Below are 16,004 nucleotides of genomic sequence, written 5' to 3' on the forward strand. Positions count from 1 at the left end.
TATGAAATGTAGCAAGGAAATGATCATCTTTGTCATGGAAAGGCATGAAAGAGGGTGGGAAGGATTCATATAAAATATTGTCCTGTTAACTCTAAGAGGCAGGGCTGCCAACCACAGTTCCAACTCTTCCCTTAGAACAGAGGCTAGAGGGAGTTTACTTTGTCCATTTACTTTGTCCGGTCTAAAAGGAACCCAACCGAGTTCCCTCACCACCCACCCCATAAACCACACATATGGATTCTTATTTCATTGTGTTTTCTCAAAAGGCTGATTTATTTTTCTTTTTTAATGACTGAGTCTAGGTGATTTACAAGAAATTCCAAATACCCTGCCCTCTGCCTGTTTTGGATCACAGTGTTGGAAATCTATCATTCAACAACACACTTCCAATGCATGTAGTAATGTTACCCAACAACTCTGAGAGTTCTGATGTGAACTTCATGATGGATTACACTCACCGCAATCCTGCAGGGCTGGATGAGAACCAGGCCAAGGGCTCTCTTCATGACAGTGGCGTAGAGTATGAAGCCCATAGTGATGACAAGTGTCAACCCAAATATTTCGTATTCAACTCCCGGGTAAGTGAGAGGTCCAGGCTTCTAATGAGCCCAGTTATGTGTTTTTCTGAGTTTTTATTCAAGAAACTGAGATGGCCGGAGATCACTATCTATGTTGAAATGCTAAACATATGGTGTTGTCTTTGTTTTTCAGACGGCCTATGCAATTCCTATCCTAGCATTTGCTTTTGTATGCCACCCTGAGGTCCTTCCCATCTACAGTGAACTTAAAGAGTAAGACAGCCATCATTTTAGCATTCTAATTTGCTTTGAAAATCTCCTCATACGTTCAAAGGTTCTTTAACAGAAAACACAGTTTATAGCTTCCTCGTCAGAGGAAGTATGTACTCCATCCACTCCTCAGTAACATGCTTTAATCAGAAAGGTGGGAATCAGCCCACCACAGCACTACATTATCTGCTTTTTACTCTCCTTTCACTCCACCTTAATGGTTCAGGGGAGGGATTCATGGCAGGTAGACAAGGAGCCAATGGTTGTAATCACTGTGGCAGATGTTGGAAATTTAAATTTGAATTTTGTTGGGAAGAAGTGATATCAACTGGACTAGAAATGATAACACCCATAAAGGCCAAAACTTATGGTTCAGGCAGACTTGATAAGCCACTGATATCATTTCCAGTCAGCATTTAACCCTTGTCTAGAACACATGCACCACAAGAGATGTACCAGTATCTGTCCTTCATTGTTTTATTTGTACAGTGGAGTCACTGGCTAGAAAATCTTGTTTCTTCCAGCTGATGATGTATGATTCATTTGTATTCTTTTTCCTTTGAAGTTGTTGATGTTTGCTTGGGAACAAAAGATATGAACTCATTATAGCTGTTTCCCTCTTTCCCTTTAGGGAGGGTATCATTTAATAATTCTCAACTTTTTAATCCAGATATCAATAATCTCAGCTTCATTCTCACTAAGTAGCAAAACTTTCCCCATAAATTCTGATTTACCTCATAAAAAATTTCAGAACACTTTCAAGTATTTTGATGTCTTTGATTTACTTTGAAAATCATGTGTAGCAGTTACTCCAGAAGCCTGACTATTGAACTTTGGCAGCCGGTTTCCTTCTAGAATGGTTTCCAGAAGATTTTCAGGGAACAGTGTCAGGCTTCCCAGTAGTCTGGACTCTTGGCATTAGTACTTTACTGACTTTAGTAGGTTCTTTTCCTCAACTAAAGTCATCTCATTATGAAATGCAAAAGCTTTCTATGTTAGGAGCCTGTTTGATCTTTATGTTAATTATATTCTTATTACATGGGCAGGCTTACTGACCAACATGAAATAGACTGTTCCTCTTCTAGGGAAATGGTTGTTTTTAAGACTGAAGGAGTAGTGTTTAAGAAAAATGGAAACGAATCCTCATTAGCTCTTAAGATAAATTTAAATCAACTATAAGTTTATGTACTAGAAATATGTCTTCACAACGAGCAATACAGATACATATTTTATTATTCATTATTTTCATTTTAAAAAGTGATTTTTAAAAAATAAGTTTAAGAAACAAAGCTTGGTGTTCTTTCTTGTTCCAGTCGGTCCCGGAGAAAAATGCAAACGGTGTCAAATATTTCCATCACGGGGATGCTTGTCATGTACCTGCTTGCTGCCCTTTTTGGTTACCTAACCTTCTATGGTAGGTCACTCTGTGAAAGTCATTCTCTATATGCAAATCCTGGTTAGGCTGATCCTTGACCTGGGTAGGTATGATTTTTTAAAGATTGCCTTCTATAAGCATGATCTATAGATGACACATATTCAATTAATATATTTTAGCTTTGTCACTTGACCTGAGGAAATGGGGCCTGAATCAGCCTGGTTAACAAGTTACAACAATTTTTGAATTAACACATATTTTATTAAAAATGTCCCTCGAACGAAGTTATTTTCCTTCAAGGATAGATGATATTTCTTTCGCTAGACTCCATAGTCCAGCTCAGGCTAGAAGTGATGAGAATGAATCCACTTGCATGTAATAAAGCTCCTTTGATGGAATTATTAACTGCCAAGTAAATGGCAGTGAAACTGCAAAGTCCTCAAGTTTGAACTTGCCTCCTATTTACCAGTCAAGTAAAATCTGGGAGCTTGGGACTTTAGGTAAAATTTCTGACATATCCCATTTTATTCTGTTATACCAAATGATTTCCTAAGACAGAGGACATGATAGAATTTCCTTCAATCTGAGAATGTACTACCAAAAAAAGAGTGACTATGGCCACATTAGATTATGCCTGCAACATTTCCTGTCTGGCATCTTAACAGTTCACAAAGGGAGTAAGATTGTACTCCTGCCATGAAGTCTGGCCCCACAAACAGATTTCATGGAATCACATACTGACCTTGTAGCATATGTTTACATGAATCAGTGTATCAATATAAATATATTTTTTGTATAAACCTCTTTTTAAAGTTTTTAACTTAAATTTTTTTTTTTCTTACTGACTTGGTAAATTGAATGTATGACAGATTATGGATGAAAAGATTCAGGAGTAGGCCACCATTTGCCTAGATTTTCTTTCTGTTTGACTAATACTTAACTATTAACCAATCACATGCTTTAGATTGGGCCTTAACATTTTCCTGGTTGTGAAATAATGAATGTCAAGGTCAATGCTACTAAGTATTTTCACCCCCTTTTTTTTTCTGATCTTGAGGCAAAAATCCAACTACATTTGATTCCATAAATATTTCCTTGTTATTTGTGTTGGAATTCTGAATGACTGTGTTTTCAAGTAGGGCAGCTTCTTCATCTTGGAGTAGTATCCCTTGGGAGACCCTTTAAAATTTATACTAATTTGTCCTTGCATGTTACTTATACTTAGTTTAATGAGTTTCATAAGACAAGCGAAACTTGGAAAAGCCCAATAATATGTGTTTTAGTGTGGTGATGGAGTCATAGATGTTGAGCTTGAAAAAATTGTAGCAATCATTCATCCTACAGTTTACATACTGGGTTTATAACCTGCATCAGGAGTGGCTGGGCAGGTAGGGGCAAGGGAGGTGGTAGCCTGGGAAAGACAAGATGTGGGGCTTGGGCCTCCCATCCCCTTCAACAAAAGCGCCTCGTTCTCTGTCTGATTTGTAATTGCTTCTATACAGCAGAGATAGATTTATCACAGTGCAAATGAACTTGAGAGGCTCCTTATTTTGTATTATAGCTCTTGCAACTTCATAAGCTTCAGGACCTCTTTGTTCTTTTGAATGAAGGTTGCATAGCCAATGAGCTCAGAGGTAAGACCAGAGGTGCCTGGATTCCCAGATCTGGGTCTTTTCCACTGTTCTGTGTTTTCTCTATAAAATGTTGTTGTAAGTGACAAGTGCTGATTTGACAACACCAAGTGGACTAATTTTCTTTCTCTTATTGTAGGAGAAGTTGAAGATGAATTACTTCATGCCTACAGCAAAGTGTATACATTCGACATCCCCCTTCTCATGGTTCGCCTGGCCGTCCTTGTGGCCGTAACATTAACTGTGCCCATTGTCCTTTTCCCAGTAAGTACATAAGGCTTTGATGAAAGAAACCTATTTGCCCCCATAAATTAGTACATGTGTTCTACCTTGATTTGGATTTAATTATAGTGTGAGTTTGCAATTGCAATGCCTGAGGATATTATTATTTTCCTATAGCATTTTGGAGCCAGTTAAAATTGGCTATTTAATGTGTAGGTAGAGCAAGGAGTTTTAGGTGGTATTTTTATAGTGTAGAAAAAAATCATGAAACTTATTTTTAAACTCAAATTTGGAAAATTGAGCTTGAGCTTCTGTCTTGTGGATTCGTAAAACTGAGTAGAGTTCATATAACTTCGGAATCTTGAAAGCCAAAATCATATTAACTTTCAAATCATACTGCATTTCATCACAGTTTTGAAGGCATTTCATTTTTTTTTTTCAGTTTGTTGTGCTGCAATAATACCCAAAAGTTGCCTTATTTAACCTGATGCCTTGAAGGCTAATGAGAAGGGGATTCATGTTAAGTAAATTATATACCAGAAAAAATTTTTTCAAAAAAATTATTCTATCCATCACATATCTCTCTCACACATGCCCTCTGCCAGACTCACACCAGGTCACCCCTCCTTGGCATTTGTCATTGGCATCAGTTTGTTCTGAGATCCCAGAGCAGAGCTTGTAGTGAAGATTTGGGCTGCATGAGTTAAAACCACCGCCTAAGGATAAACACAGGTCTTCACCCTCCTGCCAACTCTTCTTTCATAAACACTGAATTTACTCATTCATTTGAGGAGGCAAAAATAAGCGACACAGTAACCAGCACTGTCCTGGACATAATGTTCCATACAGGGCTGGCATATGAAAACTATTTCTATAATGGCACTGTGGTCACTTTAAATGCAGCTTGTGTGCTGAAATATATTTTGGCACATTCCTTTTTCATGAGTGCATGCAATTAGATCCGTATTACTATGGCGGCTAATATTTTACTCTTAAATCATGTCTTGCCTCTAATATAGCTGAAAGTGTTTCAGATGACATACACATAGCTTTTGCCTAAAATCAGTTCCATCTTGGGTATAAGACAGAAGACAACTATAAACAGAAGGTATATGATAGGGTAAAACTGCCAGGCAAACAACTTCACTGAGAAAAGAATATCGGGAGCCCTTGTTTTTATGTGTAGAAAAATTACTCACTAAATTTTGGCACAGTGTAAGCATTCACATCATTGTAGAACTAAAGCATAAGAAATCCGTGATGTGCTTCTGTATTACTTTATTCATACTCATATAGTGTTTTCAAGCTATGGTCTTAAGGGATTGCCAGACTTGGCCATCATTGCACAGACAGCTGGTAACAGTTCAACTAGTGCAGCCCATAGCCTAACACTGATGGCTGCAATTATTGTCATGGGACTTAAAAGTCATTTACTGATGAACATTTCACTTCAGCACTGAAAATCCAAATCTCCCCTCAGAAATTCTTACTCTATGTGAGAAATAAAGCACTAGTATAAATCTGACCATCAGGAACAGCAATAGTGTGTAAACATTAGGTGCCATTAGAACCAAAGTTGACCATGAGAACCAGAGTTCAGAAAAATGACGAACTGCTACCCTTCATTATGTATTTCCACTCAACATTAGTATTTATAAAACATTTTGCACATTATCCTGTCCTCACTCTTGCAATGTTACATTTAAATAATCTGTGTAAGTGCTCCCCTGCCCCAGATTTATAAATCCCTGGGGACTGGGGATGTGCACAGTGACTGGCACAGAGGGTAAGCCCAGTTGTGCTTGGGAAGAAAAATGGTCTCCAAATGAATCTTGTCTTGTTTTGAAATGCATAAACTGCTGTTTCTTGCAAAAGCATAGACACTCTTTCCCTTGGTGACATACATGTGCCCTGAATTCAGTTATGTTGAGGATCTGGGCTAAATGAACCAAACCTCTTTATAGATGATGGATACATAGAGATGGTGACAGAGAGTGGTCTAATCTCCTTGAATGGATGTCAATCAAGACCTCTGAGGCTAAAGTCATTTTTTTTTTTCTTTACTGAAATGCTAAAAGTTGTTATTGGTGCATTTGCTTGTTTATTTCATATAACTTAGGGCTCGGATTTTCAATGTGTCAAATGCTGAGTCACAGCATGGTTTTCCTGACAGTTTATTTCATTTAAGGAACTCTTGAACAATAAGAAGTTGATTTACTTGTCTTGATATCTCCACATATAAATAATAAAACAAAAAAAACTAATCTAGATTAAAATCTATCAGCTTTAGATATTATTTTGTGTACTCCTTCTTTCAGCATGACAGCTGGGGTCTCTTTCTTAGGAGCCTGAGAAGATATGACTGGGGTTTGTTTTTCCTTTACTTCATTATTATCTTTCTTTTCTCCAGTCAGTTTAGTTTTTTCCTTTTTAGTAAAAGGTGCATAGTAACTGCTTGCAATATTTGTTGAACAAATGAATAAATGAAATGAATTAAGGTAGTGTTTTCACTAGCAGCCCAACATTTCTTTCTCTCTTAGTAGTGGATGGGGTTTCTATATGGAATGGCAGCTCCTTCCAGAGGACTGATCACACCATTTTCAGCTTGTGCTTCCCTTTATGCAGTAAAGTTCCCATATTTCCATAAAGAACAGGAAACCAAATAATCCTAATGGACATATTATGAACACACAGACTCAAATTTTACCTGCCATAACTTTGAAAAATGATCCCTAGCTACTCGTATTCCATCTTATAGTTAAAATTATTCTTTTCACTTACGTTGCCTTCAGATCTTCTGTTTTGAAGTGTTTGTAGATGTCAGCATAGAAATGCAGCATATATTGCTATGAACTGCAGTGGAGTAGTGATTGGTAGGTACTTCCAACATCCTTGCCCTAAGCCAACCTGCAAAGTGAAAGTGTAAGCTACATCTAAACAATGGGAGAGGATTAAAAAAAAAAGAGAGAGAGAGAGCTGAGACTCTCACTTTCTCCTGTGCTTCCACGTTTTTGACCTTCACATTGGGTCACTGCATCAGAATATAGCATCCCCTCACAGGCTCCCATTCAGGACTCTCCCTCTGGAAATAACAGATGTTGTCTCTAGAGCTGCCTAGAACCTTAATTGAATCATTCTGGGTCAGAGGCCCTGGATGGTGCTGCGGACCTCCCTGACCCACAGCATCTGACCCACATTTCCAGGTTCCTAGTGGCTTGTGTCAATAAAGAAAAGGGCACATAGTTAAGTGGAAGAGCAGATGAGGCTCAGTGGGAATAAGCCAGTGGCCTGTCCTGGCAAAGGTAAACAGAACTGCAGAGGGCCTTTTGGTCTTAGGCTCCCTCCTCAGGGAAGCACTTTAACATGGAATGACCAGTAAGTTTGCTTCTGGATCTTTTTCACCGCCACCACTAGCCTGGTACCTCCCTCCCTCTTTGCTCTGTTGCCCTCTTCAGGAATGTATTGGAAACTGCCTTCAGTTCTGTTTGGGATTTTCTTATTCCTTATTCACAAAGAGGAGGAAGCTTTCGTGTTTATTCCAACCATTCTACCTATTATTCTCATAAACTTTCTGTGCTCTCATATCATTAGGCCAATGTTAGTCTTTCTGAGATACAGGAGATCGCTTTCATATTCAGAGGCCCTTGACAAATAGGACTGCCTCTAACTCACTCTAACTCAGCTTACGGACTTGAATGCACCATTTTAACAAATGACTGAAAAACAAACTCTTGAGTATTCTCTGAAAATGAACCTGTATTTCATACTTGTTTATTCTATCATTTTAACACTGTGAAACAAATTAAGTCCTCAAGCACTATGTATATAACATAAAAACCTTATTTTAAGTCTACTAATTGGACCAGTTTGGACAATGTTGAATAAACACTAATTGCAGATCATAAGGTAGAATTATAGGCTGATGAGGAAAACAGTATCACACCATTTGCTTTCCTCAGTTTACTTTTCAGAATGAGTTTCATAATGTTCACTAATCCAATATTTAAAATCCTTTACACAGTTATTCTTAAACTATTTCCAGAGACTATCTGGTTCGTCATTCTAGAACTGAAATTGCAGTTTCAGCCTAAACAGATGGCTTTAATTTCTGGTGCAGTGGTATGAAAGGAATGTCACATGAGAAACTGCAAGCTATTTAGTTTGAATTTTTTGTTATTCATACATGTTTCAAAATATATTTTACATTTTCTCTCTTATTAAATGAGTTCCCATCTCTGCAGCATTAAGTGACTTCAGAACTAAAATTTTAAAGTGAAAAATCAATCACAGCATTTCCAAAACTGTGAACTCCTAGCTCGACTGAAGTATTTACTTATTGAAAAACGGATAGAGTAATTCCACTAAGTCAAAAAGAGTGTCCTCTAAAAGATTCCAAAGATAAGAGTGTTTTCAACTTCGTTAAGGCGTACAAACACAAATGTCACTCCCTACCTCTGTGGGCACTTTATCCAGTTACAACAGAGTAACTTGAGCAGCTGAGCCTCTCTTGACCCTTCCTCTACTTATTTCAACTGCTAAAATAGGGCTGAAACTGAAGAGAAGGAAAAGATTTCTACTATTCAATTTAATTTAAGCTTTTATTGAGTGCCTGCTGTGTGCACAACACTAAGCTAGAAAGTCTGAGGAATGTTAAGATTATTAGGTCCTATTCCTTGCTTTTTGTAAACTTACAATCTATCAATAGGGAGAGGTAAACACGAGAGAAAGAGAAAGGAGCAAACACAAAAACATCAAAATTTTAAAATGCCAGATGGCAAAATGTTAAATAAAATGCAAACTTAAGGAAGACCTAGATTTGTAAAAATTTCTTTTAACAGTCTTGTGTAAATCAATTCAGTGCTTGCTGTTAATGTCTAATCCAGTCTGATGAGACATGAATAGTGATCAACAAGGGTTTTACTGTCTTTCTGAATTATGTGTCTTACCTGTTATCTCTTTCTGATTGGGATTATTTTTAACAATAAATTCTGAAAACTAAGAAAGTGAACACATAAAATATTGTATTATAAAACACACCAAGAAAAAATGACACTCCATCTCAAATATCAAAAGTTGGCATCAAAACTGCACAGCAAGATGAACATATAGTCATGTGTTGCTTAAAAATGTGGCCATATCCTGAGAAATGCATCACTAGGCAACATTGTCATGGTGCAAACATCATAGACTGTACTTGCAGTCTAAATGGTGGAGTCTACTATACACCAAGGCTATAGGGCATAGCCTATTACTCCTAGGCTACAAACCTGTACAATATGTTACTGTACTGAATAATGTAGGTACCTGTAACATAATGCTAAGTATTTGTGTATCCAAACATAGAAAAGGTACTGTAAAAATAGAGTATTACAACCTTAGGGTATCACTGTCTTATATGTGGTCTGTTGTTGACTGAAATGACTATACTTAATACCACTGAACTGTACACTTAAAACTGGTTAAGATGGTAAATTCTATGTTATGTATGTTGTATCATAATAAAAAATTGAAAAAAAAAGCGTCAAGATCTTTTCTGGGAAAAAAGAAAAGGAAAGAAATGTTTTAGAGTGATGAGAATATTTGAAATAGTAGGTAAAGTCAAAAACAAAGAAATGATCTCACCTTTGAACTTTCTTGTTCCAGATTCGTACATCAGTGACTACACTGTTATTTCCCAAAAGACCCTTCAGCTGGATAAGACATTTCCTGATTGCAGCCATGCTTATTGCACTTAATAATGTTCTGGTCATCCTTGTGCCAACTATAAAATATATCTTCGGATTCATAGGTGAGTTTCAGAAGGGCTTTAATTTGGTCAACCCAAACTTATTGCCTCCTTAAATGGTGGGCAGGGAACTAGTGCTGAGTCATCCAGATCCCCTTCTTTCTCAGGTTCACAGATTCCCATTATCTCTTCGAGGCTCTGGTGGTTGAGCTGGTCACTTTCTCTTCCTCCTAAGTGACACTGGCAGCCACCTTATAGATTATTTAGTCCAGCTGCTTTTTCTGACAGATGAAGAAACCAAGCCCCATAGAAGTCAAGTCATATACCTTGGTGTGGACCCAGGATTTTGACGTAGGCATTAGCTGTGTCATCAGGAAAAGAGAAAGATAGATTTTACCCACCAGAAGCTCTCTGAGGTCTATGAGTATCAGCTGAACATTAAAAGGCATCTTCAGAGGAATAGAAGGTTGATTTTGTAAAGCATATTATTAATATTTCACATAACTGCATGGTCTGTTTTCAGTCTGAGGGGTTACTTAAATTTTAAACACAATCTAAAACTTTGAAAGAATCATGTGTAGGCAACTTGAAAAGTAAGAGATGGATAGGGTGCATCATGAGTTCAGCCACCTTAGTATGTATTTATATTACTAATCCCCTGTAAATTTGTATTAAATTCAGCCTTTTATTGCTTATTATATGTTACATATACTTATGCAGCTTTGATGTTAGGTACATTTTAATTATCTCTATAAACACATCTTCTATGAATAAACAACCAAGATGAGCTTATGTGACTTAAGTATGTGTTTTTAGTGCTAAGTATAGGATAGCTTTATATTTGGTTTATTTAAAGTGTGTGGTGACATATCCTTTGCTGGGTAAGACCTGCTGGGTGAGACATTGACCTTGCCCTGTGTTTCTCTTCTCAGGGGCTTCTTCTGCCACTATGCTGATTTTTATTCTTCCAGCAGTTTTTTATCTTAAACTTGTCAAGAAAGAACCTCTTAAGTCACCCCAAAAAATCGGGGTAAGTAAACCTTGCAATTCCTTCCATTATTGGTTGTTCTTTAACTACTTAGAATAAACCGGAAAATACACATAATTCAGAAAAATGAATCAACGTATAAGAATCGAAAATCAAAAATGGTCTAGAACTCTCTGGTAGCAGAGAAAGGAGGTATATTTCTGAAACTCAAATGATTCTACTGAGATTCCTTCTCTTCAAATATCAAATATCCCGTATTGAGTCTGTCATGTATGTCAAATAGCTTTGGCCCTGGAGATCAGAGTCACCTGGACAGTCCAGAGGCTCGAGAAGCCGTGTTCCTGCGGCGAGCAGCAGCCGCCCCCGCCCTATGGCCCTGCGGCCCCCTCACCAGGCCCTCGTGGGCCTCCCTCTGCCAGGGCCCCCTTTACTATCCATGATGCTGCCACCAATGGCTCAGGCTCCAGGGCCCCCACTGGGCTCCATGGCTGTGCTGAGGCCCCACTCTGGAAGAGCCATCAGCACCCCAAGAGCTGGGCCTAGGTCTGGGGCTAGACCTGAAAGAAAAGGAAAAGGCAGTGGTGGCGGCGGCGGCTGGGCTGGTGGAGGCTAGCGCGGCTGTGGCCGTGGGGGCAGGAAGTGCCCCAGCTGGCCCTGCAGTCATTGGGCCTGCCCATTCCCCTCCCGCTGCCCCTGCCGCTGGCCCTGCCCATGCCCCTCCCGCTGGACGTCGTCCGAGGCCTCCCGCCCCCGCTGCGCATTCCTGAACTTCTGTCCCTGGGTCTTCGGCCCTGACCCCCTAGGCTCATGGCTCTCAAGGTCCCAGAGCCCCTGGGTGAAGACAAGAAGAAGGGGAAGCCAGACAAACTGAAACGCTGCATTCGCACAGCCGCGGGGAGCAGCTGGGAGGACTCCAGGCTGCTGGAGTGGGACGCAGAAGACTTCCGGATCTTTTGTGGAGATCTGGGCAATGAGGCAAACGATGACATTTTGGCACGCGCCTTCAGCCGCTTCACATCCTTCCTTAAGGCCAAGGTGATCTGTGACAAGCGCATAGGCAAGACCAAGGGCTACGGCTTCCTCAGCTTCAAGGACCCCAGTGACTTACGTGCGCGCCATGAGTGAGATGAATGGGAAGTATGTGGGCTCTCGCCCCATCAAGCTTCGCAAGAGCACGTGAAGGACTGGAACCTGGACGTGGTCCGCAAGAAGCAGAAGGAAAAGAAGCAGCTGAGCCTGAGATAGGGTTTGTGGTCAGGCACCCGCTGCCATCTGGCCCTGCGCTGGCACATTCCTCAGTTCTCTTTGGAAAATCCCCAGCTATCCACCCACCCCCCAACCCAAAACCAGTTTCAATAAATTTACGTTCATTTCAAAAAAAAAAAAAAAAGCTTATGTGTCTTTCCCACAGGCACATAAGCTTCATGTGCATAGCAGTGTCCGATACCAAGCTGCTGTTGCACTATCCATGGAAAATCATGCAGGAAGGAAGTAGGCTCCCTACTGGTGTTATGAAATAATTTTAATATTTTGATCATATTTCTTAGGTTTGCAAGGCCAAAGGAAAGATGTTGCTTTTGTTTTCCCCTCCATAGTACTCTGTTGGGCCTGGTGTGGACCAAGATCCAGAACAGAATCATTCATTATTCTGTTAACCTCTAAATATAAAATACAGTCTTATTAAATTAGGGAGTATATATTTCTTTTCCATAAGACTACTATAGAAACAAATGCTAGAAATAATTGTTTTTCTAATAAGAAAATATTATTCACTCCTTAATAAAGTCATATTAAGGCTTGAAAAGAATATTTCTTACTGAATTACTCTGAATTTTTACCTTGTAGTCATTTACCTTTGGGATATTTCAGGGACTTCAGGGTAGTTTGGTATCAGAAGCTCCACCCATTAACTTGCCCCCAAATATTAACTCTGTGTAGTCCATCTTGCTTAGACTTTTACAGTAATGTGAACTTGGCAAATTACTTGTCCTGTTTGTAACCTATTTTAAGTTTGACCAATTGTAAAATGAGTACAATTATCTCCTAGACCCTTTCTAGTGAAAATTTCTTAGTTGTTGCTTTCTTATACATAGAATTAGGAGGTTTAAGTATGTGATAAAATGTAAGGCCTCTTCTAGTGTTCAAATGCTGAAGTATTTTATATGTAGGAATGTACATATATCCTTATATGTGTGTGTGTATATTATATGTATGCACACACACATATATACACTTTTTGTTGCAACATCTATTAAGCTTTTGGTTTTGTTTGCTTTGTAAAATTAGAATTGTATCATACATGTTATTCTTTTATGACCTTCTCTTTTTCACCTAAAAGATTTTAAGAACTCTAGGTTATAGAATCTTTTTTTGTCCCTTGATTTTTAATAATCACAGGGTATTCCATCATCTTGATATACCAAATCAATTAAGTATTACTGCATTGTTAAACCTTTAAGTTGTGTCTCTCCACTGTATTCCTCTTCTTTCTCCAACTAGGATTCTAAATTGACTGATTGGTTAGGTCTGGGCATCTGAGCTATTAACAATAATATGACTCAATATATAGATCAGATTGCCACATTATGTAAACAACTAAAAAACAAATTGTACTAAGTATGGTTTCTGTGTTTCTAATAAAGTCTTTCTGAATTACAGGCTTTAGCTTTCCTTGGGGTTGGAATCATCTTCATGATTGGAAGCATGGCGCTCATAATAATTGACTGGATTTATGATCCTCCAAATTCCAAGCATCACTAACACAAGGAAAAATACTTTCTTTTTCTATTGGAAATGGTTGCAAGTTATACTCCAAAAGACATTCGAATTATCTTGATTGGAATGTTCTTCATTGGAAATAACAGTAAGATTCCAAAAACGTTTACCAGTAATATCACCAGGCACCTGCAGAAGAGAATAATCACTGTTTTTTTTTTTTTCAAGGATGGCTGTGTATGAGTTTAAAATAAAATCTGTGGTGCACATTTCTACCACAGATTTTACTAGAGCAGTGTGAAAGGATAAAGGTGTATTTTTGATGCTTTACAAGCAGAATAAGGGTAGCTGCATGTAACAGTCATCAGATAGTACTCTTTCCCCTGCTGTCTCCTTACCCTGCACCCCCTAAAAAAGTACCAAACATTTGTATTCTCAGAACATCAAACAAAAATGCCCTGGTGGCAAAGCTATCGCCATTTAATGCCTTCTCGCAGTCTTGCACCAAACACTCGTCTGTTTACTAACAGAGGCAAAAATTATGTCTTAGGAACTGTTCCTGTAAGGTACATGAATGGTCAGACTAGAGCATCTTATTGTCAACAGCAAAATAATATTTTGCCCATCCTGTTTGTGACATTGAGTCAGTGACTTCTTCAATGGATTTTCGGTGAATGTTAAAACATTTATATTTAAATGTTAAAACACTAAATATAGAGAGGGGCTTTATTTAAATCATAGAGCAACAACAAAAATAACGCTTATAGCTAAACTGCCTGTTCTAGAAAGCATCCACTTTTTCATGTTATTCCGAAATCCTCTTGTCATACTTTTGTCATTGAACAATGCTCTCCCTCTCGTCTTCCATCCTCATTCAGAATTTTTAGAAGACCACAATTCATGTGGAGATACACTACCCAGTATTGTTTGATACATTTTTATTTGATAAACATTCAGTGCAGGAAACTGTGATTTGCTATATGTTTATGTATATAATCTTATTCTGTAGTCATCAGAATGTTAATGTATGGTACATTTGATTTTTATTTTTTACATATGTAGTTTTCTTTCTTCACAGTCAAAGCATTTATATTATTGGGGTGGGGGCAGGGACTTAAGCTGGTGGGCTCAAAAATCCATCCATATGTTATCTGTCTACAAATGTCTGCGTATAATTTAAATTTGAAACCTAAGTTATAGACAGTTCGGTAATGCTCTTCTTCAATGTTTACAATAATAGGATAATCTACAAGAAAATAAGTTCCTTTTTGCAAATTATTATCAATACTAAAGTTGTTATTTTCATTTAGCATGTCTAAAATAGGATTTAGTTCAGTTTAGCTCACATAAGTGTTTGCTGACATTCATTGACCATTTAATACAATGTTGAGTGGTTCTCCGTAAAAGTATAACTGCTGACACTACAAAGGAATGCACATGATCATTCTCACTCCCTTCTGTAACAAACTTACAAAAAATGAATTTAAAAATTCCTACTCACAGCCTAAAATTTCTGGAGTTTGTTACTTTTTTTTCAAATTATAGTAAGAACATTTGTTGTGTATATTTTAGTAAAGCCAATTATGAAATACAAGTATCATACATGTATGATACTACTAAATCACATTTCAATTGTTTTTCTGGACTATGCCTAAGAAAATATATTGGTTTTATGCATTATTTTCAGAGGCATAATACTGTTAAATGGTGCACTTTTTTATGGAAATTGAGCATTACTAGAAAATATCATAACTTTTGAGCTATTATAATTTGAAAAAAAAATCTGCCAAATAGCATCTTTAATATACATTTACATGTTCACTCAGGTAAAGAGTATATAAAAATAGAAAGTGGAGAAAGGTATCTTCTGAATGTTAGAAATGTTTATTCTGAACATATTTACATGTAAATAGCAAAGATTAACACAAAATATTGGAAAACTATAAATGCAGTGTATATTTTGAACGATTTACATTTAAAATTACTAATTTGAAAATATCAATGTGTGTAATTATACAAATATTCAAGAGCAATACTATAGTGCCAAATAATAAAGCACCATTTTTTCCTCATAACCATGATTAAAATTCACATATACTACAGGGCAGACATACATGTGGTAGCTTGTGCTGATTAACCCCTTTGTAAACAGATGAAAATTCTATTTTCTTATTTCATTTATAAGATGACTGGATGTATTGGGAGCCTTCTTTTTTATTACAGAAAGTGTATATTGGTATATAATAAATGAAGTTTTCAAATGACTATGATGTTGTTTTTGTTCTATTGTAAGAATGTTGTGTTATTGGTACATGAGACAAGATTTAAAATCCAAATACTGTCTTATATTGGCATATATTCCATTTTCATTGTTACCTTTGACACATAACTAACATCTATAGCCATTATCATGAAAATAATCGCCATCTTATTTTGGCAAAATATATATGTGTGTGTATATATATAAAATCCTAAGTTATTATGATGATTATAATTTTGGCATCACATGTATACCACCTAGAATGAATGTAGAAGAAATGAGTCTCTTTATGGTTAGTTA

At 37.5% G+C, this 16,004-nt stretch overlaps 1 protein-coding gene and 1 pseudogene across 8 annotated transcripts in view; both read left to right on the forward strand.

The window, feature by feature from the left end:
- SLC38A4 (solute carrier family 38 member 4) overlaps positions 1-15,709 on the forward strand; it is an 85,140-nt gene extending 69,431 nt beyond the window's left edge. For all 8 annotated transcript variants that reach the window (XM_017529536.2, XM_037738745.1, XM_037738743.1 and 5 more), the window contains exons 10-16: positions 303-578; positions 712-791; positions 2,102-2,202; positions 3,934-4,058; positions 9,660-9,804; positions 10,674-10,771; positions 13,388-15,709. In XM_017529536.2, the coding sequence (XP_017385025.1) occupies positions 303-578; positions 712-791; positions 2,102-2,202; positions 3,934-4,058; positions 9,660-9,804; positions 10,674-10,771; positions 13,388-13,489 (927 nt within the window). In that variant the 3' untranslated portion in view covers positions 13,490-15,709. The remainder of the gene's footprint in view (positions 1-302; positions 579-711; positions 792-2,101; positions 2,203-3,933; positions 4,059-9,659; positions 9,805-10,673; positions 10,772-13,387) is intronic.
- Positions 10,781-12,103, forward strand: LOC108305045 (annotated as a pseudogene).
- Positions 15,710-16,004: the final 295 nt, after the last annotated feature.

Source organism: Cebus imitator, unplaced genomic scaffold (assembly GCF_001604975.1).
Source record: "Cebus imitator isolate Cc_AM_T3 unplaced genomic scaffold, Cebus_imitator-1.0 Scaffold2, whole genome shotgun sequence".
Lineage (NCBI taxonomy): Eukaryota > Metazoa > Chordata > Mammalia > Primates > Cebidae > Cebus > Cebus imitator.